The 27,838-nt window shown below is 39.8% G+C and overlaps 1 protein-coding gene across 2 annotated transcripts in view; it reads right to left on the bottom strand.

The window, feature by feature from the left end:
* DTWD2 (DTW domain containing 2) overlaps positions 1-17,254 on the bottom strand; it is a 1,229,961-nt gene extending 1,212,707 nt beyond the window's left edge. Inside the window, exon 1 of one of the 2 annotated variants that reach the window (XM_044059647.1) lies at positions 16,997-17,254. In XM_044059647.1, coding sequence (XP_043915582.1) covers positions 16,997-17,178 — 182 coding nt within the window. In that variant the 5' untranslated portion in view covers positions 17,179-17,254. The remainder of the gene's footprint in view (positions 1-16,996) is intronic. The other variant, XM_044059646.1, reaches the window with a different exon arrangement.
* Positions 17,255-27,838: the final 10,584 nt, after the last annotated feature.

Raw genomic sequence — 27,838 nt, 5'->3', positions numbered from 1 at the left:
CAGCCGAGAATCGAACAGGAGAACCTCTTGCTGTGAGGCAACAACGCTACCACTGTACCGTAAACAGGTTAAGTTCGTTGAGAAAGTCAGAGAGGCCATGGACTGTGGTAATCCAGTTTACACAGCTTACCTTGACCTAACCAAAGCTTTAGACACCTTTCCTCACTCTGGCATAGCTGATAAACTTACCAAACTAAACCAAACCCTTATGTTACCAAACGGACAATAAACTGGCTCACAGACATAATGCTGCAAATTAAGACTGATGGGACACTCTCCTCCTAAAGGCCAATAAGCAATGGTGCCCCCTGGCTCTGTTTTGGGGATGCTCCTACTTGGCATTTAATTCCTTGATATCAATGCTTATGTCAAGCGACTCTGGCTGACAAAGTTTGTCAATGACTGCAAACCTGTAGAAATTATCAACTCCTCTAGATATTCTTCAAGAAGGTTGAACATGCACAAACAAATAGTGGTGCCCAGACCACAGTCTCAAGATAAATGGCAAAAAGTGTATTACTGTATCTTTTGTAAAACAAGAACATCCATGGTCCTGTCACATTAATGACTTCCTACTCAAAGGAGACAAAGTTATCAGAGACCTGCATGCACTGGTGGACAACAAGTTCTCATTTGGACACCATGTAGCCACAGCTGTTACGAAATCCTACTATTTAGCCCAGCTTATTACTAAGGTTATTTCCTCCAGGTGCAAGAATGTTATTATACCTCTGTACTTATCTGCTAATATGCCCAAAATTGAATACAATATTCCCTTTGGCATACACTATCCAAACATATGATCCAACATGAAAGACCGCAACATTTCCTCACAAAGGAAATCAAGAGCCTGAGTTCTAACTGTTATGCAGAATGTCACAGAACTCTCTTTTCAGAGTCTTGTACAGACTCTTTATTGATGTTTGCTGCCTGGCATACAAAGCCTCAAGATATCCTATCTTGAGTGGCATCTTTCATGTTTGCAAAACAGTCAACACCATAACCTACACTAAAGACCTCAACCTTAAGAGTAACATGAACCTGGCATGATAGAAAGAATTCCATTGCTTTGGAACAGATTTCCCCTATCAGATTAAAAAAGTAGTTCCCTCACCCTCTTCCAATGCAACACGGATTACTATATGGGTAACTGTAAACAGACCCCTGGTCTCTCTTCCCACTCCCAGACATCACAGAAAGGGATAGTAAGTTATGGAAATTACTGTGGCTAGGCTACATATTGTCTTCCACTTCAATTACTTAGTAAAATCTATGAACTTATGTAATCAATAATGCTTAACTAAACTAAAAATCATTTGACAGGATTCCGATCACCTTGGTAAGTAAGTAAATAAAATACTTTATTGTATTATTAATTGTTGCAACTAATTCAAAAGGGTCAAACATTGCAATTATCTATGCATTTTAAGGTGCAACTACTGTGATGAAATGGGATTGTGAATAATGTAAATAATACAGGGCCTAGCACAGAGCCAGAAGCAAAACCATCAATGATCTTGAACCTTTTAAACTAAATCTTATTGATTTCAACCCTCCTTTTTAACTGTTTTAATAACTGTAAATACTTTCCTCCTAAGATACTTGGCAATGTACTGTGCATTAATATCAGATTACTGACTTTGTACTAGTCTTGACCTGTTAACATATGTGGAGCTGATCTGCCTAGGTCTCCAATATAAAATGTCACTACTTAGTTGGACATACCTGGTTAATTATAATACAGATTGTGTTATAAATGTGGTGTATAACTTCAACTGCTAATGGGCTAACCACAGTGATTATCATGTCATAAGTTTCAGATAATTCAGTTCTGTGTCAAACGACAGAAGCATAGTTCTCAGTAGAAATACATTGGAAGACAGTAACCTACCTGAAAACTCAATCTCTGAATTCAGGAATTTCATGCATCTGTCAATCCAAGTGGATTAGTTGAACAATCAAAAGAAATTAGTGTGCTACATTCCCAAGTGTCGTTGGGAAAGAAGCCATGAAGATATTTAACTGTTTTGTTTTTACACAAACACAAAAAAAGCACTTAGAATTAAACTGGGTAATTACCGTCAGCCCCAGAAATAACTGACCATTTATTACACAACTGTTCTTTACAGCAGCACAAGGTCCTACAGAAACTATACATGCATATGTTACTAAACTGGAAAAAAAAGAATAACAAAAGTATGTGAGTTTAGAATTACACTTGAAAATCCCTGTAAGAAAAATACAAAGATGTATAAAGGCGAACCCAAATGTTTTAAAAGGATTATACAGGTTGACAACAAATATGAAAATTAAAGCATCCAATCTCTCCCAAAGTCTGACGCTACTTTCTGGCCCATTTCACCATTCTCCCTGTGTTACTAACCCCTCTTTTAGTTCTCTTCTCTGGCCCGGGATCTACCGTTGCCTAGAGACTTTATACTGCCGCTTGCCACTAGATGGCAGCCTTTACCTATTATTAACTCTCTCCTTTGGTACAGCATCTTTCCTACTCTCACTAGTGCTGATTTTTCCCTATATCTCCTGCTTCCCTACTCACAACTGCTCTCTGCATTTTCTGTCGTTTCTTCTACTCCCTATGTGCTTTCTCCACCCTATGCATATTCCCTGCATTTTCTGATTGTTCCTATCCCCACTCTTAGATTTGGCTCTTCTCTACAGCTTTCTCTTTCCCTCTCTCTTTCTCTCCCTCCTATTGGTACCCCTTTTCCATATGTGCTACCTTTGTCCTTATTATATTAAACTCTTCTCAGCCACATACTTTACCTGCTCCCCTTCTAATCCCTTAGCTCCTATCTAACCTGCAATTGGCCTCTCAAACCTCTGTAGAGCAGGAAGATACATCCGGGCAGTACCTGCAACTACTTTCATCAGAATCCCTCCACTTCTGCACTTACATCCACCCAGAGGTATTAAAATTACCTGTTCCACGGGGCACCATCTTTTACTCCCTGCTTACAGCCTCGGTGGCTGCATGCCCTTGCTCCTAGCATCCTTACCACCTGGAAGGTATGTAACATTAACAACTTTGTATTCCTACTGTTGTACTACTATCATGGTTATTCTGACAACTATAGTATCTAGCAATGTATTTTTGAAGTGTTTACAATTGCAAAGCATGTATGTGCAAGGGATGGTTACTGAACATGCTAGGGTTCTGTAACAGCGTTGAATTTACTGTATTTTGTCGGGTTTGGTATTGTTTGTCCTATTAATAACTGCTGTGACCTGCTTCTGCCATATGAGCTTAAATGCTAATAGGGGGCCTGAACGCTGGTTAAATAGTGTTCAGTTTGCGACTTTCACTTGATGTTTTCCCGCCCTGCCATCGCTAGCGTTGTACTATATTTGTTATAGCCCATGACCCTGTCTACTTTATAATTCTGCTCATTACACCCAGGTCATTTAACTGTGAATGTTTTTTTCTGTTACATCAGCTGATATTACTAAACGTTAAGCTCAGTGCTATTGGAACGGAGTTTCTGCCTGGCAAAACTATACACGCCCAGTTAACTTAGCTTAACGTCTGTATTAATGTAACATCTATGTGCCTTCCCGGTAATTACTCCTGCAATGTGTGTTACCTCTGCCTAGAATGGTTGTAAGTGTAACGTCATAACTTTGACTCCACAAGCTACGCGAGTAAATAGTTATTTAATTCTAAAAACACAAACTCCGCTTGTAATCAGCTGTGAAATAGGCTGGCTTGGTTATGGAGGGCAAACACATGCAAGCGTCTAAGCCATTTAGGTGGTTATATTGTAACAAGTTTAGAAAGCGTCCATTTAATGTGGCTATTTGTAACTTGTTTAGATGCGACCTGGATAGCTAGAGCTCCCTAACTGTGTTTTTTTTTCTCCTATGCCAGTTAGGTTATCAAAGTCTAGTGTCTTTGCTTGTAGTTTCTCTTTTTTAGAAAGCTACCGCACTCAAGCGCGAATACCTAGATTTAGTCTGTGATTAGACTATATGGTTTATGTTGGCCTTAGTGTCTGCATTTCACCTCCATCCCCTAAGTTAGTGCACACGTTGTAACCTTCTTTAGTTACCCCTTGCCTTAGCACTATTGTTAATATTTACCATGCAAACAAACTCAAATGCTCTACCTCAACAATATTAACTATTGCAGCATTTAGTCCTCATAGCACAGCATGTTTAGATTATCTTGAGTATTTGTGAATGCACTATTTTTTTATTGAAGTATCTCCATTTTACTTACCCTGCATCTTGCTTGCTGTTGTTGTAAGCTGATAATTTATCTCATTTTACTATACTGTTGTTGTGCCTGCATGGAGATGTTGTAAGCTGTGCTGCTGCTCTAAATTACAGTTTTAGTTGTTGGCTTCTGTCCTTGCTTTCTGTTACAACTCCATTCTTTCTGCAGCTTCTCCTTTAGCTTCCTCAACTTCAGCCCATAACTGAACTCAGGAATCACCCTGCTGGTCGTGAAAGAACACTGGCGGCTAGATACAAGTAAAGGACCAGAGCGATCCTCTCCCTGAATCACCCTATCTTTACAGACTAAAGGACTACTGAAAGTATGTGTAAATTGCTGATAAACTGCTAGTGCAGAAGCCTTTTACATACCCCTACTAGGTGGTGAGGGTTCGCTCTGTATCTGGTGTTGCAGCATCCAATCCCTCCCAAAGTCTGACTCTACTTTCTGGCCCATTCCAGCCTTCTCCCTGTGTTACTAGCCCCTCTTTTAGTTCTCTTCTCTGGCCCAGGGATCTACCATTGCCAAGAGACTTTATACTGCCGCTTACCACTAGATGGCAGCCTTTACCTATTATTAACTCTCTCCTTTGGTACAGCATCTTTCCTACTCTCATTAGTGCTGATTTTTCCCTACATCTCCTGCTTCCCTACTCACTTACAACTGCTCTCTGCATTTTCTGTCGTTTCGTCTACTCCCTATGTGCTTTCTCCACCCTATGCATATTCCCTGCATTTTCTGATTGTTCCTAGCCCCACTCTTAGGTTTGGCTCTTACCACTCTGTTCGCCCTGCGGGCTCACTCTGTTCCCCTACCCTGCCCCCAGGGGTTGTAAACTTATACTAATACATCACACCCTTCCTCCTACCACAGCCAATCAATAGTTCTCCCTCCTCCTACCTATTAAACCACACCCATCTACTTGTTTCCTATAAACCTTCCCCTCCACTTCAAGTACCTACACCTTTGACACATACCCACTGTGCCTTACTACCTCACCTACACCTTTAAATATCTGCTAAAATATTTACCATGCCTTCGTTTACTACCACAGCTCAATTCAAGCTGTTGCTTATCACTACTCTTCTATCTTCTTTAGCCACTGCCTACATCTTAACATCCTTGGAACATTATCTATACCTTAAACCTCACTACTCTCTCAAACAAACTACACTAATAATTAACACCAACTTCATTCACACAAACATAATCTCTGTTCCTAGCTACCTATCAGCAAAATACCACAGACTGTCCCACATCAAGTACAATAGTCTACAAACTAGGACAGCTCTATACCTTATCTGCAATTTTTATAATCCTTGGTTTAGACAAAAAAAAACAAATTACTAGATGGAGACATCCACCCAAATCCAAAACCATATACTATCTTAAAACACTTTAACTTGCTCTGTAAATAGAAATGAACTGAAAGAATGTGCTAACAGTGAAGTGACCAATATTATCTGAAATTCTCTGTTCAATATTGCATGTATGTTGTTGTATATTAGATATATATATGTCTTTTTAACTGTTTGGAGCTTTTCTCCTTGGGTCTCTACTGAAAAAGGATATGTATCCAGTTAGACTAGCCCGGTCAACAAATGTAAAATAAATAAAAATAAAATAAATAAATATTTGTTGGTACAACAAAACTGAAAAGACTTTTTACTGTAAAATCTAAAAATGCATCATGGATAGTGGGGTAGGTATATAAAGCATATTGTTGGAAAGAAATAATGACAATTAGTGGAAAGAAAGTTGACTTTCAATTAAATGCTGGTACAGTGTAATTTTAGAAGACATTTTTCAAGCTTTAGGACTTGGAAAGTCTCAACAATAAGCTGTGCATACATTAGTAACCTATGCTGGCCAGCAGGTAACACCATTAAGTCTGAAAATAGTGTCATGGCACTACAAGAAGTTCACACTTTCTTAAACAGTTGCACTTAAAAGAAGTGAATTGCCTTAACATTTTGGGCTGTAGTAATAGTTGCTTGCTCTTAAAAGAAGTGAACTATCTTAATATTTAGAACTTGTGGATCATCAAAACTTATGAATGCTAAAAAAATCATACTGTGAAAACAAAGACTACATAAAGTCACACAGACAACAAAGAGCTACATAAAGTCACACAGACAACAAAGACTACATAAAGTCACACAGACATCTTAGAAACTGTACAAAACCATAGTAAGGATATTTTGCATGACTATTATTTGACTCAGTAAGCTTAGTATTGCATATAAAGAAAAACTGAGGCTATGTCAGTCATACATGCTCTGAGACAGGTACCTGTAGTGCTCACAAGTACAGTACGGCAGGATCTAAACAGAATAGAAAGATAAAGCACAACAAGAACAAACAGAACGACTGAAAAGTATTGTCACTAATGTGAAAAAAGATGAGATCTGCTTTTATATTGTATTGCAAAACCTTAGTAAAGTAGTTATGAGTCTGCATTGCCCATTCTTGCCAGGTGAAATGGTTTCAAAAATGCCAAATGCCAGGTCTTCCTTAGATCCAGAATAGATCAAAAAAGCTACAAAATACAAAGATTTAATATGCCACTACCAAAACACTGGTTCCTTAAATTCTTATTTGATATTTCATCAGCATCAGAGGCACTTCAAAGAGTTGCTGCTGAGACAACCGAAGGCTTGGAAGGTGTTGTAAATGTAAATTATGATCTATTAGTGTGGGGCAGACACTAACACAGCATGAAAAAATGCTAACAGCAGCTGCTGCATACAATGATAAAGCACACTTTCAACCATAATAGGGGTATATGCAAAATCAGAATAAGTCTGAAATCTGAGGGTCATATTTTAATGTCAACATTTTTGAAACCTGATCCAAAAAACATCAGAGTAAAACTGCAAATACCAAGGACAGAAGACAAGCAGACACTGCAAAGTTTTCTAGGACTGATGCAGTATCCTACAAAGTTTGTAACCAATACGTCGGAGATAGTTATGCCGTAAAGAAAGTTGCAAGAGCAACATGTACCCAGGCAATCAAGTTATAAATTCATAGGTTAGTACTAGGCTAACTGCCCTTGCGAGCCATTTTAAGCCTAGCCAATTATCCCTTGTGAGACTCAAACCCTGCACCTTGTGTTTGCAAGACAAACACCTTAACCATTAGGCCACCCTCCCCACCGAGGGTTATGAACAAGACAAACATTTTCAAAGGCTTAGAAAAGACGTTAATGGATCTTCAACATTGAAATACTATAAAGTGAGTAAGCCAGCTGTCTTGTAATTAGACACCCATCAGAATGCTGTACAAATTGTTAATGGATCTTCAACATTGAAATACTATAAAGTGAGTAAGCCAGCTGTCTTGTAATTAGACACCCATCAGAATGCTGTACGAATTGTGGTTTTACAACAATAAAGTTCAGTTGCCTGTAGTTCAAAGCTAGTTATGAAAATAAAATTGCCAAAGATTCCAAAGACAATCACAAAGCATTCTATAACTATGTCAAGAATCTAAATGGCAATGCTCAGATCTGCTCTGAGCTAAAACAGAATGGCAATAAATATACTGATCCAAAGGATATTGCCAATATCCTGGCAGATCGATTCAGTGCCAACTTCACCCCCCTCTCACCCCCTAAATGGCCCATCTCAATACCGGAAGATTGCCAAATTCCAGTAATAACGGCCACACAGGTACAAAACGCACTCTCTAAAGCCAAGAATACAGCATCCATGGGACCAGATGACATCCCGGGCTGTGTACTACATGAACTACAATATGAACTGGCACCTCACCTAAGTGTCATGTTTAATCATAGCCTCACCTCAGGTTTCGTGCCCACTGAGTGGCGCAGAGCTACAGTTATCCCAATCCACAAGGGGATCCACCTTGGATCCCGGAAACTACTGTCCCATCAGTCTGACAAGCCTTATCTGCAAGGCCATGGAGCAGATTATCATGGAACTTATAAACAAAGACATTGGCAACCTTCAAACACTGGACCCCACCCAGTTTGGGTTTGTGAAGGGCCGATCTTGTCTCCTGAACCTGATTGACTTCTTTGAATCAGTCTCCAGAGCCATGGACAAGGGTAAGGTGGTAAACACAGCCTATCTAGACCTTGCCAAGGCCTTTGACACCATCCCCCACTCTGGAATCATAGATAAACTTACTAAGTTGGGTATTAATCCCTATGTCACCCAATGGGTTGCTAAATGGCTTACTGATAGAACCCACACTGTAAAAGTAGCCGACTCCAAATCCAGCTCCAGACAAGTGACAAGTGGAGTACCTCAGGGTTCAGTCCTGGGGCCGCTCTTGTTTGGCATCTACTTCTCTGAAGTACAGGTTAACACTAAGGGACTCTGGCTAACAAAGTCTGCAGATGACTGCAAACTGGGAGCCATTATTGAATCCCCAAATGATGTGGATACTCTACAAAAGGGCCTTACAGAAACAGATGCTTGGTGCCAGAGCCATGGGCTCAAGCTCAATGCCAAGAAATGTATTGTTATCCCCTTTGGGAAAAACATGTATCCATGAATTACCATATAGGTGGCAGTACACTAAACACAGAAAGTGTGATAAGAGACTTAGGGACACAGGTGGACAGTGGTCTCACCTTTGATAACCACATCGCCACAACAGTCAGGAAATCCTTCTATGTGGCACACCTCATCATGAAGGGCTTTTCATCCAGAAAAAAGGAGGTCATTGTCCCACTGTACTCATCCCTCATTAGACCCATTATAGAATACAACGCCCCATTTGGTATGTACCTCTCAAGACATCTGCAACAACTGGAAAGGCCTCAATGCCCTACGCTGACCACCTTAAAAAACTCCAGCTATACTATGTCGCATATCGTCTACTCAGAGGCGATCTCTGCTTAACATACAAGGCCATGTCAAACCCAGAGCTGTTGGACATGCTACACTTAAAGAAATCCCAATCCCTCAGAGCTACACGCTCCAGGGATCTAAACCTTGTCATCACAATAAACAAAACATGCTGGAGGGATAGGTTCCTGACCCAGAGACTGCCCAGACTCTGGAATAGATTGCCCATACATGTCAAGCAGAGTGCCTCTTTGGATCTCTTCAAGAGGAACCTTGACGATTGGATGGGAGAAAGGAAATTCACCCTAGGGATCACGTCAGTCGCCCTGCTAGACAGGGGTCCAGGAAAGTAAATAATGTGGGAAGAAATAGCCAGGGAATTGTTATGGCTAGGCTTGTATAGGCCCTAGGACTGATAGCCTAGTACCAACCTATGAACCTATGAACCTATAAGAACATTTACGGTAGCACAAAATAAATATGCTCTAATAGAACATGAACTCTTAGCAACAGTGTATGAATATGAACAATTTCATGAATATGTCTATGATAAAGATGTTTAGATAGAAACATACCACAATCCCTTGCAAAGTGTGTTCAGGAAGCCCTTGTCCAAGGCATCTCTAAGACTACAGAGGATGTTACTTAACCCACAGAAGTATGATCTAAAATGAAGCGCAGTCCAAGCAAGGCACTACAGAAAGATATGCTGAACACAGCATATTTACAAGATAAGCATGAAGAGTTGATAAATGAACTAGAAATTCTTTGGGTAACTACGTAATTACCAATGGCAAGAAAAAAGTAAATGAATTTCTGAAGTGTACTGATGCTGATTTAGAAACGCAGTTACTGAAGGGCAAAAATTGGAAAGACTGATTTATTTATTTTGTTTTCTTAGGCAGTCAATCAATCAATCAGCAGTAAGAAAATAATTATCCCTTATTCTGCTTGCAAGGAAAAAAAACTATGACCAGGAAGTGATGTTCAAAGCTGATAAAAACGGCAGCTCCCAATTAAGAAAATAAATGCTTAAGAAGTACAAGAACCTCATCATGGAATAGTGGTATGCAAAGAAACAGCAAGAGATAAAATGTTTTGGCTAGGAATGTCAACTCAAATATAGCACACTGTATGCAATATGTATTATACCATTCTAAAGGAGAAGATGATGGCATACACCTGTTCATCCAAGGAGTCAAGCAAGAACATGTTTGTTCCAGTTCAAAGAAGCCATATGTCTCAACGATGCGGATCATTACTGCAAGTCCCCTGCAACAATAAAACTGACCAATACAGCTCTAAGTGTAAATAGTGAATTAAAGCCAATTTACTTGACACAAGGGATACCTAATATTCTCATACCTAACATTGGCTCATGATATACAAGTAAGGAATTCAGATTTGTGAAGGAGTGGGAATTCAAAAATTGCAGTACCTGCCCTACACTATCCTCAGTCCAACAGATAAGTGGAAAGAACTATCAAAAAACTGACAAACCTCATAAAAAATAGAATTAACAAACGCCATCTTAAAGTTTTGAAATACAAGAATAAACAACCATATGGACATAGTCATCTCAACTCTTGTTGGACAGAAGATTGGAAAATAGACTGCCTACTTCATCTGCATCACAGATTCCTAAAAGAGAACATTAGGTAAAGGTAAGGCTGCTAAGTAACCAGAAGAAACAGAAATGCTGCTCTCATAGAAATTGCAGAAGATTACCAGACTTAGCAAAATGGAAGGCAAAGTAAGAACTCAAAAGTTGTGAGAAAGTCTGCAGCCTGAAGTTTAGGTTGATGGTAAAGCAGTTGAACCCAGACCATATACAGCTTGTGAGCAGAATGTAAGATGTACAGAAGAAATCACAGACATCCACAGAAAAGAAATACATCAAAATCTGCGTCACATGATGGTGAGCAACCAGAATGGTCAAAACAGGTCTTGGTGCAAGAAAAAAATAGGCTGTGAAAACAGTAAGTCAAGAGTTGCATAGAGAGAGAAAGAGTATCTTGAAGTTGTGTCTTCAGATGAAGCAACAGTGCAGCAAATACTGCCTCAAAAGCCAGACCAGACATCCACTGCAAGCAGTCCTGTTAAATTATCTAGATATGACAGACCACTGAAGAAACCAAACAGATGTAGTAATTATTCCAGGGTTAAAATATTACTATCAGGACTAAATATTGCATTATTAAAACTGTATTTGAATATGTACAAAAAGTGTCTCTGATGTAAAGAGGCTATTATATGCTTACCACACTTTTAAGGTTCATTTTACAGTGATCAGTGTAACTTCATGCATGTGCCACACAGGTATTTATATATTTTTAGATTTAAAAGAGGGGGTGTTTGATACTGGGCATACAACTTTAAATGTTAATGAGCTATATACAGTGACTGCTTTGTCAAACCGCAATGTTCTCACAATTGTAAAATAAATGAATGTATATTTCTGTCTGTTCCCACCTAATTGTTCAATATAGAAAACAAATAAATAAATGTGGCCCACAAATCCAAATAATTCTGTCTGCATTACAGACCTTACAGAGTTTAGACATCTGCAATTTGTGTTATTTATTAAGCTTCATGACATAGTCAGATAGATAAATAGCAAGAAAACTGACAGCATGATCTACCTGACCAAAGCTATGTGGATAAATACTGTAGTACACTACTTAGTTCAATCTCAGTCTTACCATCTACACAGAAACATCACTTTTGACAGCAGAAAAGCACTATATATATATATATATATATATATATATATATATATATATATATATATATATATATATACACACACACATATACACACACATATACACACACACAACCAGCAGCTAGTGACCCCCACACACACACACACACGCATAAGCCTTCACGGAGTAATAACTTTTATACAAAAAACTGAATACAATTAATCAATTCCATTAATTACGATCGTGTAACAAATTAAAATGATTAAAATAAATTAAACTAAATTGGACAACTACACTTTATATTCAAACCCTTGTAATAAAGTGTCATATTTTAAAATATATACAGTTTCTTTATACAACCGTTTTTCAAGTAAATTATATTCACCAATTTAACCTCCACTTGCTTTAGAATCATACCCTGTAGCAATGAAGCCCTATTCTGTTTATACTGTTTAAAAAACATAGCAACAGAACTTTCTACCCTTTGTTTTCTTATGTCTCTATGTTCCTGCAATCTACATTTAAAAGCCCTCTTGCTTTCCCCAATATAAAATAAATTACAAGGGCATTTAAGGGCATAAATAATGCCTCAGTATTACATGAACATTTTTTATTTAGAAGAAATTGGTGATTCTTAATCAGGTCAAAAACATGCACTACTTGTTTGTAACTATAGCACCTTCCACAAAGGAAGGTGCCAACCACAGAATTTCCCAAATGTATATTCATTTGAAAGTAGGAAAAATAAAACAACTATGTCGTGACATATCTCCTATATTACATCCCCGTTTACAGGATATCAGATGTGTATTTACTAATTAAATTACAAATATCCTTTTGTTTCACTAAAAATTGCCAATTGCCAATAGTGTTTCAATAAACTGATTACTTTATCAGTAGATATACTATATGTACCCACAAAATAAATATTCTCTTTTCTTTGTTGGCAACTTTATTACTATACTTAACCTCTCACATTTTATTTTTTTATTTCTATATTACTATTTTCATTTATCACCTTCTTAAATGATTCAGTTACTAAATCCTTCTCATAAGCTATCCTAATAAACATATTAACAGCTTCAGTATGAAAATTCAGCTCATCATTACAAGTTTATGGAAACATAATAATTGTTCTGAAGGTAATGAAGAAATCAGACATGGAGGATGACAACTACTTCCATGTAAATATTGTCCACCATCGGTTAATTTCCAGTCTGTATATATACATTTACATTCATTTAGCCGAATCACACAACATGTTTTATCAAAAAAAATCGCACAGAGTAATCAAATTATAAACTATTGATCATTCAAAATGTTGAATTAAAGGAATCGCACTGGTTGACATTCGAATATTTTCATTCTTTTTTTTTAATTGTAAAACAAAAACGCTGACCATAAAAGTCACAGCACACACAGAGTTCAGTTCCAGTAAAGCAGGGACTTCCTCAGAAACCCCCAAAACCCAGCGTATGCGCAATCATATGCAAAGCACATAATGTCGACTTCACATAAATGAATAGCACACTTCATTCACTCAAATTAAATTCAGCAAAACACAGTATAACATTTTCATAATTCAATTAACATTCGATCAAATAAAATACACCACCACGCAATTCTGCAAAATGAATGTAAACCTATAAACATACATATATATGTATAAATAAATAACTGTTGTACACAAACTCCAAAGAGTTCTGTCTGCATTAAAGACCTCACAGAGTTTAGGCATCTGCAATTTGTGTTAATTATTAAACTTCCTGACATAGTCAGATAAATAAACAGTGAGACAATTGATAGCATGATCTACCTGACCAAAGCTATGTGGATGAATACTGTAGTATACTGCCTAGTTCAATCTCAGTCTTACTAATTACACAGAAATATCATTTCTGATAGCAGTGGTGTACTGCCTGGTCTTTCTCCTCAGACATGTTGCAGACCATATTAAATTAAAAAGTGCTTACTTTTACCTCAGTCCTCATAAAATACCTTGCCCACTATCCTATGCATTTCTGAATTTCTTTAATATGTTTATGACCCTAATATCTCTTCAGGAAGGTTGTTCCAATCAACCATTACTCTTCTGCAAAACAACACTTCATTGTGTGTCATCTGATCCATCTACAATCCATCACTAGAATGATTTCTCTTGCTGTCATCCATTTAGAAAGGCAGGGTTGATGTAATTGTTAAGATCTTTACCTCAGAGACATAAAATACAAAGTTTGATTCTGACCTCTATTCACTATCTGGTTATTGACTAGGCTTGTAATAGTCTTCAAACTAGTTGCCTAGTACCTACCCGTGAACTCATTTTTCTTAAAGACAGTACATATACTCTACATGGTTTTAAACAGGACAGAGGTGAAACTGATAGGCTTATAGTAACCTGCAATTTCATGTGGTGTTCCTTCACAGATTGGAAACAAGAGTTAATAATTTCCTTCAAACTCCATTTGCCTACTGTGTTACTCTAGATATTGCTCCCAGCCTGCCCCTTTACTTCTTTACAGTGGACTTACCTGGGTAAAAAATAAATAACACAAAATACATTTCTAGAGTTCAACAGTACATCCAGAGAACATCAGCTCTACAAATAACTTATTATTTTTTTAAGATGCCTATGGGATTCTTTTTGAAGCACAAAGTTGATTAAAGCAGGAAATGTTCAACAAGAATTGCTGAATGAATTCAGATGACCTGATAGCACTGAGTGTCAACTTCCATGGTGGTGGTGGTGGTGGTGGTGAAGAGCCAGATTTGAATTGTAGCCAAGATCCCAAAAGGCATCAAAGGAGGAGATGTGATAGCAGCCACAAACCTGTATGCCTTTCCTGAGGGAGGGGACAAAACTGTATTACTAAAGCAGCATCCTGCAAAGATGAGTGAGGGAGACTACAATTTAGGAATCCCACTTAATAAGACAAATTAATCTTTACATTGTGTTTGTGAATGAAAGAGTGTGAATCAAGGAGACTACAAACATTGCATGCTCACACCGGAGGAAGCCTTAAAGCTGCAGTCTTTAAGAAATACCCAGGCATTCACTTCCTGCCTGTGTGTGGAAATGAATGGAGCAGGAGGAGAATGATTATAGGCAAAGGTTGACTGTCAGGAGACCACAAGTTCGAAAAGCAGGGTAACAAAAACAATATAAAAATAGTTTTTAAAGGACTAAACTAAAAGTGCTTACTACTGAAAAGAAAACATAAAAGGGTGGCAACATCATAGACATTGCAATTGTTTACTATACTGTATAGCTAATCAACCAGAATTGACAGCAGGTTTGGCATAACAGTTAAGGTCTTCAACTCATAACCATAAATTACAGGGTTTGATTCTGATCCAAGTTTATTGAGTAGGCTTAAAATGCCCCTTCACATTAGTTAGTCTGGTATTCACCTATGAAAGTAGAACTGCAAGATGTTAATACCTTTTTAGATGAAAAAAAAAATGCCATTTGATTTCAATAAATGTACAAAAGGAGCAACTCTAGCAGGACAACCGAAGCATCAAGAAAATATCAACATTGGAGAAAAATGTAATATAAAAGAACAAGAACAAGAGGAAGTATAAATATCTGGTAGAAGGTGATGGGGCAGCAATACAGCATGAGCAAATGAGAACAAAGCTTATTTAGTGATATATTAGAAGAGCAATACTAATATTGAAATTTGCTTTGAAATCTATGAATAAAGTTAATGCTATAAAACAGCTTGCTCTCTGTGTTCCAATTTACAGTTTTGGTGTGATCAACTGGCCCCCCAAAAATGCTGGTTCAATTTGGATAGGAAACAAAAAAAAATTGCTTCATGTCTCTCAAATGATATACAATTTAGGCAAATACTGTATTTTTGTAAATCCTTTGATCTCAAGGATGGGCCTCCTTAGAATTAACTATGTATATATTATAGAACTTCATGCTTAGTTGTTGGCATCGTCAGTTTCAAATGTAGTGAAATTTCTAAATAGTGATTAAAACAGGTCTAAAGTGACATCTTTGCTCCTCGAGTTAGCAGAAGGTTTTAGGATGGGAACAGTCATGAAAATCCAAACAGAACTAGGTAAAAAAAAACACAGGTAGTAACAGAAAAAATCTAAACATTTCAAAAATGACAAAAAAAAAAAAAGGAAACTGAAAAGCCTACAATTAGAGGGGAAATGTTAAAGAACTGCCAGACAAAAAGAAAACGCATGTTGATCATAAGCATACACATGAATGTCTAAAGTGAGGTATGTATCTCTTAATTGTCAAGATTTTCGCAGAATATCCAGATTTATGCCTCATATTTTTGGTCTGTTCCTCATAAAGTTTGTGCTTTTCTGGCAAATCACTGAGAACTAGTGTCTAATGACAGGTATTTGAGTTTTATACTTCATATCCTTCAGAAAATACACGGCAACACAAATCCTGTTAATCTAACAACTTTCTACGTTTGAAAGTGCACCCTCCATCCCATTATCGTAGGCTTTGTTCAGATTTCTTGAGATAATAGGTTGAGAGGTATGGTGAGGTAAATTTAAACCATGAAACAGTAATGGAATGGCAGTTCAACATAGTTGACAGTGTACTCAATCACAAATTCTACAAAAAAGCAGGAGATAAAAGCAAATACATGTTTTGCAGCATGGAACTGAAACCATCTGCACATCTTATTCCATGATGCAACACACTTATGGGCGAGGGTTCATAAACTAAAAGATACAGCAGTATGGCAAATCTGCTACACTGGCGAATGCGTAAACATTATAATATACTGGCAAATAACAGACACTGGAAACATGAACCACAAAGAATTACATAAGAAAGTAGAAACAAGAAAAACAGATATTGTTGCTGAACGTAAAAGGGGAAAAGATACGCTGATTAACAAAATTGCTCAAGCCAGTGATTATGTAAAACATAACATTAGCATTACCATCCTTACTTCCTGTTTTTCTACCAACTACCTATCTAAACGTACTTCGCTGTGTCACTTATTGTACGTACTGGTCCCACGTAATGTACGTTCATGCTAGATTATGGGTGGGGGTACTACATGTTACGGTAACACCCTCTTCCGGTAATTACGAGTAACAAGCTTGACACTACGTCGGCAAAGTGCTGTGGATAAAATCGGACTGGGTGTGTTGCAGAATGGTGTTATATTCCCAGAGTAGACTAGTTATTAACACTATTGTGTCATAAAGCAGTTAGGCCTGTTTTGTTTTTCGAGTTTTTTTCTTACCTGCACCGGGAGCACGTGGGTCTTCGCTGGACAGCTTCTACGGACAAGTCTGCAAATTCCAGCAGCCCACAGTTTTCTTCTAATCGACTTGTTAGATCTGTATTCTCTTCTTGTACAGTAAAAACCGATGTAGAAGCTGGAAGGCCTACAGTATAGAATGTATCTTCTTCTCCACTCGCCATCTCTAATTTTGTTTTAGGCGTAGCCACCTAAGTAAAACTGTGGCCATATGTTTCTTAGGCTCTCAACACGTGGTGGCGCTGTAAGACCACAAGTATGCTGGCCAATATTACTGGTGGATGATTTTTTTATGAGCGTCACAATTTGGGGATGCAGTATTCCGCGTGTTAATAGAGACGTTCTACTGTTATTTGGAAATAGTTTTGCTCGTTTTGTTATGGATTTGTTTTACAAAAAATATATATATACCGAATTACGTTCTGTTACTGTTAGTATGCAGAACAATTTAAGTGATAGCCAGGCAGGTTGCTTCCTTGTGTACATTAAACCTTAGCCAAGTTTTAACTACTTTTGAAATCTTCTGGTTGTCCCTGGTATAGTTTGGAGTTAGTCCCGGTACGTGTTCAATAGAAAAAGGAGATAGGCCGTAGTACAGATTTCTGTCTCGTATTTGTGGTCCGTTTTTCATAAAACTTCTGTCAAATGCAAATCATTAACGATTGACGTCAGAAAATGACACCCTCAACTTTCTAAGTTTATAAGAGCAGTATTTAAAACTGTGCCTATTTTGGGGGCTTTGTCCCCCGTTATGTATGGCATTGTCCAGATGTCTTGCTGTAAGAAGTTGACGTATGGGGCAGCATACAGGTAATCTCCCAGTGAAGTACCTCGCATACATTTCAACCTCTTAACTCAAGAAGTCTGGACAAAACCTGCAATAATTGAGAGAATAGGGGCCCGAAAATATGGGCAAATTTTAAATGTTGTTCTTATAAGCTTATAAAGTTGCTAGAATAACAGGATTTGTGCTAGCATGTATTTTCTGAAGGATATGAACTCTGAAACTCAAATGTATATCATTATTTAGTGATTACAGAGAAAACCACAAATTTTATGAAGAACTGAGGCAATAAAAAGTGATTGTTGTGTCGGCTTATCCCGGTTAGGGGTCGCCACAGCGGAACGCCGGTCCGCTAATGTTTGGTAGTGGATTTTTACGTCCCGTGTTACCAGCCCTGACGCACAACCTTCAACGAAGGCTCGCCATTCAGGCATGCCTCCACACAGAAGACGCTCTATCTGAGAATCGAACAGGACAACGTTGGTCTTGCTGTGAGGCGACAACGCTACCGCAGCACCACTACCGCGGTACGAGGCAATAAAAAGTATGAGGCAAAAATCTGGATAGTTGAGGTTATGTGGGGCAGGCATTTTCCTTTGATTTGTATTCCTTACCTCTCACAACACCACAGAAGCATGCCTCTCAAACTTTTAGCATAAGAGATCTGTCAAAAGCCTTAGATAATGGAGAAACAAAGGCCCCAAAAGTGGAACAGATCTTAAATATTGCTCTTGTAAACATAAACTTGTTAGAATAACAGGCTTTCCTGATGGATATTAAGTCTGAAAGTCAAATGTATGTCATTATTTAGTGACTTAAATACAAAGTGATTTGGAAGACAACAGGCCAAAAATATGATACAAATGTCTGGATAGTTGGGAGGTATGCATAGAAGGTAATTTGACATTTTGGCAGCCTTACCTCTTGACTCCTGCAAACATTCTGCACATGGCCAAAAATAATGATGGAACTAGGGTCCAAAAGTAGAGGTTAAGTTTTAAGTATTGCTATTGTAAAAGTTGATAGAATAGTAAGTGTGATATTAGCATGTATTTTTCTGGTGGGTATGAAGTTTGAAACTCAATGCCTGTCATTATTTAGTGACTTCACTCCTTAATGATTTGCCAGAGAAACCACACAATCTGATGTTGCCAGTTTCCATTTGTTGCTTAAATTTTGGGCTCGGATCTGATCCTCTAATCTGACTTGGCTGCTTCTACTAGCTCGTGGATCCCTGAAACTCTCAAGCGCCTCCCTTTCCCATAATGCCCTAGTCTCCTAACATACTTCAGATCTCATTTGCCGCCTTGTCAAACGGACGGTCACTGTTTTGCTCTAGAGTTTAGCACTTTTTGTACTGTGAGATAGAATTTATAGTTTCCTTATAACTTTGTATCTTTATAATGTTTCCTCCATTTCTTAGTAAGTGTTTTCTTTGGGTAACCATATTACAAATTACAAAGGTGGTGCCTCAACATATCCTGGAAACTATCGCCCCATAAGCCTGACTAGCTTGGTCTGCAAAGCTACGGAAAGGATTATCATGGACATCATAAATAAAGATATTGGGGACCTACAGACACTGGATCCTACCCAGTTCGGCTTTAAGGGCAGATCCTGCCTCTTAAATCTGGTTGATTTCTTTGAAACAGTCACCAAGGCCATTGACGAGGGGAAGGTGGCCCACACAGCCTACCTGGACCTCGCAAAAGCCTTCGATACAATACCCCACTCGGGCTTTATAGATAAGCTCACCAGCTTAAATATAAACCCTATGTCACTAGATGGATTGCAAACTGGCTCAAGGACAGAACCCACATGGTTAGAATTGCTGGTGCCATGTCAGACTCCAAACCAGTTACAAGTGGTGTCCCACAAGGCTCAGTCCTGGGACCTCTCTTGTTCGGTATATATTTCTCGGAGGTACAGGCCAACACGGAAGGACTGTGGCTGACCAAGTTCGCAGATGACTGCAAACTGGGCGCCATAATCGACTCTCCAGCCGACACAAGCATCCTCCAAAAGGGCCTCATAGAAACAGACAACTGGTGCCAGAGCCATGGCCTCAAGCTAAATGCCAAAAAGTGTATAGTCATCCCCTTTGGCAAAAACAAAGTGCCCACAAATTACCACATAGGTGGTAATCCATTAAGTACAGAAGAAGAAATTAGGGACCTGGGGACCCAAGTTGATAGCAATCTCTCATTTGACAACCACGTGGCCAAAGTGGTTAGAAAAACATTTTATATAGCCCACCTAATCATGAAGGGATTCGCATCTAGATCAGGGGAGGTCATCGTGCCTCTTTACTCATCCCTCATCAGGCCCATAATTGAGTACAATGCCCCTTTTGGGATGTACCTTACCAGACACCTGCAGCAACTGGAAAGACCCCAAAAGTACAAGAGGATCAAAGGGCTCAAACAGATGCCATATGCTGCCCGGAAACTCCAGCTGTACTCAGTGGCATACCGCCTGTTCAGAGGCGATCTGTGCCTGACGTATAAAGCCATGTCCAACCCGGAATTAATGGACATGCTGCACCTCAGAAAATCCAAATCCCATCGAGCTACACGCCGAGACTTGAACCTCAGTACTGAAATAAATAGGACATGCTGGAGGGACAGATTCATAACCCAGAGGCTCCCTTCACTCTGGAATAAAATCCCAGTCCAGGTTAGGCAGAGTCCCTCATTGACTCTCTTCAAGATGAATCTTGATGAGTGGATGGGAGATCATAGGTTTACCCCGGGTATCATTTCTGTGTCACTGTTAGACATAGGCACAGTATACTAACCTCGAAAAAGGGCATAGCAAAATAAATTTAAAATGGGTGGCGAAAGCCAAACACATTCTGGCTAGGCTTATACATGCCCTAGGGCAGATAACCTAGTATGAACCTATGGAGTGGACCAGCGCTGAGCCCTTCGGAGCCAGATGACTCTCGGAGCGGTAGCACCGGTGCCATGTCTAAAATGTGGGAGTCAACACGCTAGATAGCTGAACTTCGAATCCATGTTCAAGTAGTTTGCCTGTAAGATGGAGGGAGCTTACAGCACGTAAGCATGTCTTTTCGGAGGCATCTGTCTCCTCTCCAAGGCATTCTGCATTTGAAATGGGGAAAAGAGCTTTCTCTCTTCCCAGAGTTCAGACTTCTCCTACTTTGGCTGTGACTGCCCGATCCCAATCATCTCTGCATCTAAAGCCTCAACCGACTGTACCACTGGGACAACCAGCCCAACTTGCTCACCAAGATACCCAGCAGAGTATACTAATTTCTTTCGACACTTCTCCATAGCATCCCACCAAAGAAGTTCCCAGGAAGAAAAAGTGATAAATGAGGCACCTGGACTTTGACAAGAATCTGTAAGAGGATATCTATTTTGATGAAGGTGACATTTGGAGACATTCTGGAACTCATAAAGCAAAGGGGTGGTCAGTCTCCTGATAATGCTTCCCAGGAGGAGTCTGTAATTCTGGAAGGTTTTGGAGCTGGCCTGTCTACTTCGTAGTTGACTCTGCCCACTAATGAGCCCTTTTTTTGGTTTCTAGATGAGAGTGTAAGAAACCTGATAACCTATCTCCAAGATACTAGATAGGATCCTGGCACTATCTAAGCCTAGATCCTTTTGGGTCAAGGAAGTACTGTTTGATGCCATGGTCATTTCCATCAGGACGTATGCCTGGATGCACTTGTGAGACTTTGAGGAACCCTTCAAAGCTTCCTTTGCCGACACTCCCTTCGATGGAAGTTCATTATTTGGCCCCAAATTTAGAGAGACACTCTCCAGGTATGAGCAGGAAGGTAAAACCTGTCTGCTATGGGGGTACTTTTTTTGACTCCTCATTGGACCTTTTCTAGGAACCAAGGAGGTGGACAAAAAGTGTAGTTCAGAAAGTCCCAGGGGCCTTTCCAATATCCACATGGAGATAGTTCCCCCAGGGGAAGAGGGGGAAACTCTATTGGAAGATGCCATCCACATAGCAGAGGTAGTCCACAGAACCCATGATTTAGAGATACCTCCTCTAACAGATCCTACCAGTGCTCCTGAAAGGAAGCCTGACTGTCCATCTCTGGAGACAGTTGGGGACGTTTGTCCCTGCACCAGACCCTGAATAGAGATTACAAAAGATTCATGGGTGTAGAGGATTATTTCTAAAATCTATATAGTACCCATTTCCCTACCACCCCCCATTAACAGTAAACAAAATACCAGATGTTTCATCTAGTCAGGGAAGCAGCAGCACTAGAAATAAGCTGCTAGAAAAAGTCATCCAAGAAGTACCCCCCTACCAGAGCGAGTCTGGAACTTCGAGATTTTTTTTTTAGTGTCAAAAAAAATAGTACCATAGACCAATTTTGAATCTCAGCAATCTGAGCAAGTCAGTTACACAGAGCTCCAGATTGTCATGGTTCAGTCCATTCTACCTTTTCTGCGCAAGGACGACTGGATGTACACAATAGATCTTCAGGATCCGTACTATCATATCAAAATTAACAGACAATGCAGGAGATATCTGTGCTTCTAGCTGGGAGCCAGACAGTACCAATTCAGAGCACTGCCCTTTGGTCTCACCACAGCCCCAGGGTATTCAAGTGCATGGCAGTAGTAGCAGCTCACCTGAGGCTACAGGGGTTCCAGGTGTTTGGTCAACTGGCTCATAACCATTTCAACCAGGCATCACCTGATCAAAAAATGAGATTATGTACTCTAGTTATGCTCTTATCTGAGAATTGCCATCAGTCAAAAGAAATTTCAACTCAAACTAACTCAAATATTGCAGTTCATTAGAGCCTTGTTCAATACAGTATCTATAACAGCCTCTTTCCCTATATCAAGGATTCAAACCATTCGATTTCGGGTCAAAAATATCATTCAAAGTTCCTCTCTTTCAGTCCAACTGATCCTTCTAACTTTGGGGTCAATGTCTGCTGCATTCATTTTGGTATCTTTAGCAAGATACCATATGAGAATTTTTCAGTGGACCCTAGCAACCCAATAGTCAACTCTTCAACCTGTATCCAACCAGATCAAGACAACATGGGCTTGCAATTCTATGGATTTACTCTAATCAGATAATAGAAGGTTGTCCCTTTATTCTCCCTCAGCCAAGGCCATAGTGACCCAGGATGCTTACCAGATTTTGGGGGGGAGGGCATTTCTTGGGGAAAGACAGTCCAAGGCATCAAAGTATATGGTCCCCTCACAAAGCCAACAGGCATATCAGTGTTGTAGAAATGAGAGCTGTCCTCCTAGTGTTGCAGGATTTCCAAGATGCTGTCTCCACTAGGACTTTTGTGATCTGGACTGACAATATGTCAGTGGTCTGGTACATCAGCAAACAAGGAGGAATCAAATCTTACCCCCGTGTTGAGAAGCTATGAGGTCATGGTAGTGGGAGATCTCATCCAATTGGTTTCTGATAGCAGCTCACACTCCAGGGAAACCCAACGTGATTGCAGTCAATTTGAGCAGGTCTGTTCTGATATCTCACTTGGTCTGTCAACATGAAGGTCTCAGAGAAGATATTCCATTGTTGGGGCCAACTGTGCTGCGATTCTTCACTTCTCCTCTCAAAAAGTGCAACAGGTTCTTTGCCCTCATCCCCCCACTGGGGGAGTCACCGAGAGATGCTGTTCTTTATAATTTGCTTGCCAGTCTCCTTTATGCATATCCCCCATTACCCTTAATCCCTAAATTTCTTCAGTAAGCACCTAGATTGAAGAGCACAGTAATCCTCAATGTCCCTTATTGACATCATCAAATTTGGTTTCCCTTTCCTCCATGGGCTCTGACTCCAACTCCAGACCTATTGTCTTACCCAACAAATATAATTCATGCAGACATTCCAGGCCTGAAGTTAACTTCTTGGTTTTTCCAGTTATGTTGATCACTAGACAGCCCAGACTCTCCTCCGCTATCCATCACATTATTTTTATTATCCCCTAAAGCTTCCACTAGGAAACTTTACAAAAGCAAATGGAAAATATTTGTCATTTGGGCGTAACAAAATTTAAATCCCTTTAAAACCCTCTTCCTAAAGTTCTGGAATTTTTAGCTTCAGTTTTCAATGACAGCGGTAGCTGTTCTACTGTAAAAGTATAGTTGGCTGCCATTTCCATTTTTCATATAGGAGTAAATAACTAATCTCTGGCATCCTCCAAACATTGCAGGATGTTTCTAAGAAGAGCTTTTCTACTTAGACCTCCAGCTAAATATCCTACTTCTCTTTGGGATTTGAACATAGTTTTCAAACTTTAACTTAACCTCCATTTGAACCTTCAGCTCAAAGTGAGCTAAAATTTCTAACCTACAAAACTATCTTTTTAGTAGCTATTACCTCTGCCAGGTGATTATCAGAATTACAGGCCTTGTCTTCTAAACCTCAGTATTTGATCTTTCATAAGGGTAGAGTATCTTTATGAGCCAATCCATCCTTTCTTCCTAAGGTGGTGTCAGAGTCTAGTATTATTCAACTATCAGCCTTCCAGTCGTCTTTCCAGATTTCTCAAGTAAAGGAGAATAATTGTTATATCTATTGGATTTTCACAGGCAGTTATGGTTTTATTTACATAGAACCAAAAATTTCAGGAAATCAGAACAATTCTCAGTCTCCTTTTTCAGAATCAAAATTAGGCAAAACAGTCACTAAAAGTGACTTTAACTAAATGGCTAACTGATTGTATTACCTTTGTTTATAATAATTTGGGCATACCTTTACCTAAACCACTGAATGTGCATTCCGCCAGATCTGTGACGACTTCTTCAGTCTGGGACTCTGTCCCAAGAGTTGAGGAATGAATGAAAATTGATAACATCAGATAAAGAAGTTATGTACTCACAACAGTCTTCCATCTTTGTTGTCCATTTTCATTCTTCTTCAACTTCCCTCCCACCAACCCCCTCCTTTCTGTCTTTTGGAAGAATAGAAGATGTTGAATGACCCAGTGTTCCTGGGTTTGAGTCCCAGATTCTGGTATTTTATTCTTCTACAGTCCTCTTCAGGTGTAAGGGGCAGCAAACAAGATCTGAGGTATGTTAGGAATCTAGGGCAATATGGGAAAGGGAGGAGCTTGAGAGTTTCAGTGATCCACAAGCTAGTAGAAGCAGCTGAGTCGGAACCCAAGAATACCAAGAATTGAGGAAGAATGAAAATGGACAACACAGATTGAACATTATTGTTCTTTTATTATGAGGAACAATAAAAAAATGCAATCCAAAAATCTGGACGTTTCTGTCTTCTGTTTTTAGTTTATTCCTCATAAAATGTGTGTTTTTCCTGGCAAATCTGTGTGGGTTTATTTCAGTAAATAATGACAAGCAGTTGAGTTTTGAGACTTCATATCTGTTAGAAAATGCAAGCTAATGCAGAATCTGTAATGCTGTTAACTTTGTAAGTTTATAAAAGCAGTATTTAAAATCTGTCCATGAATTTGAAATAAATCTATTGTAACTTCTGATTTGATTTTCACTTAAAGTTAGTATGCGGCACTATCTTACTGACATGATATTTAGCATCTCAACTGGTTTCTTATCCAAAGGCGTGGAAAACTGTTGGGGTTGTCCCTGCCACAAAGATGGCTTCACCTCAGACCTTTGTCTACTAGGATCCAAGTAAGCTTTCTGACCATTTTTCTGTAAGGTAATGGAATACACCATTCTGAGCTTTGTAAGCAACTGTTTGTAGCAGCTTACAGTCCCCATATCCAAATCAGTTTGGGTTTGAGAAGAGAATCTCCTGCCACTTTAACCTCATTACTCTAGTGCTGGATGACGTCAGAGTGATACAGTAGACTGTGAACTGACTAAGGCACCATTCCACACACACACATTTAAAGCCGACTAATCAAACTTAATGTAAACATATATAAAACTTGCTGGATGCTTTCTGGTTCAGTGATAGAAACCAGCAAATTAGGATTTGGTGTACAACTGTCCTTAAAAAGCTTATTATGTTAATAGTGAGACACACACCCGGGCTTGGTACTAGGGCCATTCTTATTTGATATTACTTCTGTGATGTCAAGAGTCTTTGACCAACCAAGTTTGCAAACTTCAGGCTATCTTTAACTACCCAGAGAACACATGGCTCCTACGAGAGTGACTAACGTACAAACAAATGATGCCAAGACCATTGTCTCAAAGCATAGGAATGACAACATGATCACCCATTTGCCTACCATATAAATGACCTCCACCGCACCCCAAAATTGGTGTGGTAATTAGGCACCTGGCTACTTCATAAGGTACTCCCGACTATTGTGTATATATGCTCACTGGAAAATCTTTCTGCCTAGTCTAGCTAATTATCAAGAGTGTATCTTCCAGGTCCAAGGATGTACTAATCCCTTTCTACTTCTCCATTATTAGTTGCAAAATTTGCTTATTTATTTTACTGACATCTGTTTACCAGAATGGTCTGTTTGGGTGAAATGTCCGATCTGAAGTAGTTTACTTCATTTGGTCTTCAACCTATGGGGATACTGGATCCGAGCCAGCAATCTTACTAGCATCTGCTGTGAGCTCCAAGCTCCTCCCGTTACCCATAATACACCTCCACTACCTTACAACCCCAGATCTCGTTTGCCATGGTGAGCTGAAGCATCATGATCTCCAGAGCTCTGAGCAGTAAGTGGGTATTAAAGTCTTTAGAAAGCCTTTTTTCTCTACTAACTTCAGGTTAGTGATAGTGTTGGTTCCCCTTTCTCCTCCCCTCGCTTGGTGCGTCAATTGTTCAAACTTTAGCATTGTTTAGCTTAGTTTTGGCCTAGTTAGTGAGTGTATTTGCTTCCCCTCCCCCCAGTGTGTTCTGTGAGTATGGTGAGTGGTGTTTTTCAGTGGGAAAATATTTTTTCTTCTTGTTTTTCCTCTGGTATTATGGCTGATAAGCCGGTGTTTAAAAGGTCTACTGAGTGTGGCCAAAAGTTGTCCCTAGCAGATGGCCACACACTTTGTGTAATGTGCTTGGGCGTGGCCCACCTTAGTACAGACTGCTCTATATGCGTGGGTTTTAACCCGCATGCAATCAAGGACAGGAATGCTAAGTTGGCTCTGAAAGGCCTTCTTCCCACTTCTGAGGTAGCTGCCTCGGCTTCGGTCACAGCGGCTGCTGTGGCTGCCTCTTATTCTTTTCTTGCTTTTCCTCCCTCCCAGGCTGGGACTTAACCTCTTGTTTCAAAGCTTGCAGAGTGGAAAAAGGGCAGAGAGAAGGAGAGAGAGCCTAAACCTAGAATGGAAAAATATAACAGGTCTCTGGACCTCCCTTCACCTGTTAAGACTCATTGGATCCGTGACTTCCCTCGGCTCTGATCTCCAAGGTTTTCCCCGAAGCTAGAGGAGACATGCTGTACATCTAGGGCCTCGGTGCCCCGACCTGCAAGGTCAGAGTCCATGGCCTCGTCGAGGTCCACACAGTTTTTATCAGAAGTTGACATGGATAAAATGATGAGGTTCATTCGTACTCTGATCCAGATGGGGGTCTTGCCAGCCCCCTCTCCCTCAGGAGGGGGGAGCTTGCTTCCTTTTTTTCAACCGATTTCTCCTTCTCTGATCCATCCACCAAGTTTGGAATACTCTGATCTGAGGATGGCTTTAGTCAGGAGGTCGGCGCCGATACCTGCTTCCTCGACGCCGACAGCTGCCAGGAATGTGTCGGAGATCTGAGCTGCTCTCTGAGCCGGAGCTTGGGTGTCGGATCTGAGGGAGTGGAACTTTTTCATCGGCTCTGCCTTTGTAGGGCCAAGTTCCCTCCCTCTGAGCTCCATCCACTTCGGGCCCGACTGCAATTCTCTCATCTGACCCGGGGAGACTGTCTTCCTTATTGGTTCCACAGGAGGTTCATTCTCCCTCAGCGATCAACTTGGTAGAAAGGGTTCTCTTTGCTGGATTGAGACCCCTGACTATCCCCTCGGACTCCGCCCCGACCCCTCCACTCTTTCTACGATTCCCATCATTTTACCAGAGGGACAGCCCATGCTCGAGGAGCCCCAGACAGTTCCCCTGAGAAACAAGTGGCTTGCGATTTCCTCCCGGAGAGCC

The sequence above is a fragment of the Protopterus annectens genome, chromosome 17.part0, assembly GCF_019279795.1.
Source record: "Protopterus annectens isolate FY-2018-M chromosome 17.part0, PAN1.0, whole genome shotgun sequence".
NCBI classification, from domain to species: Eukaryota; Metazoa; Chordata; order Ceratodontiformes; family Protopteridae; genus Protopterus; species Protopterus annectens.
Note: the sequence above shows the minus strand (reverse complement) of the source record. Positions and strands in the feature narration are given on the sequence as shown.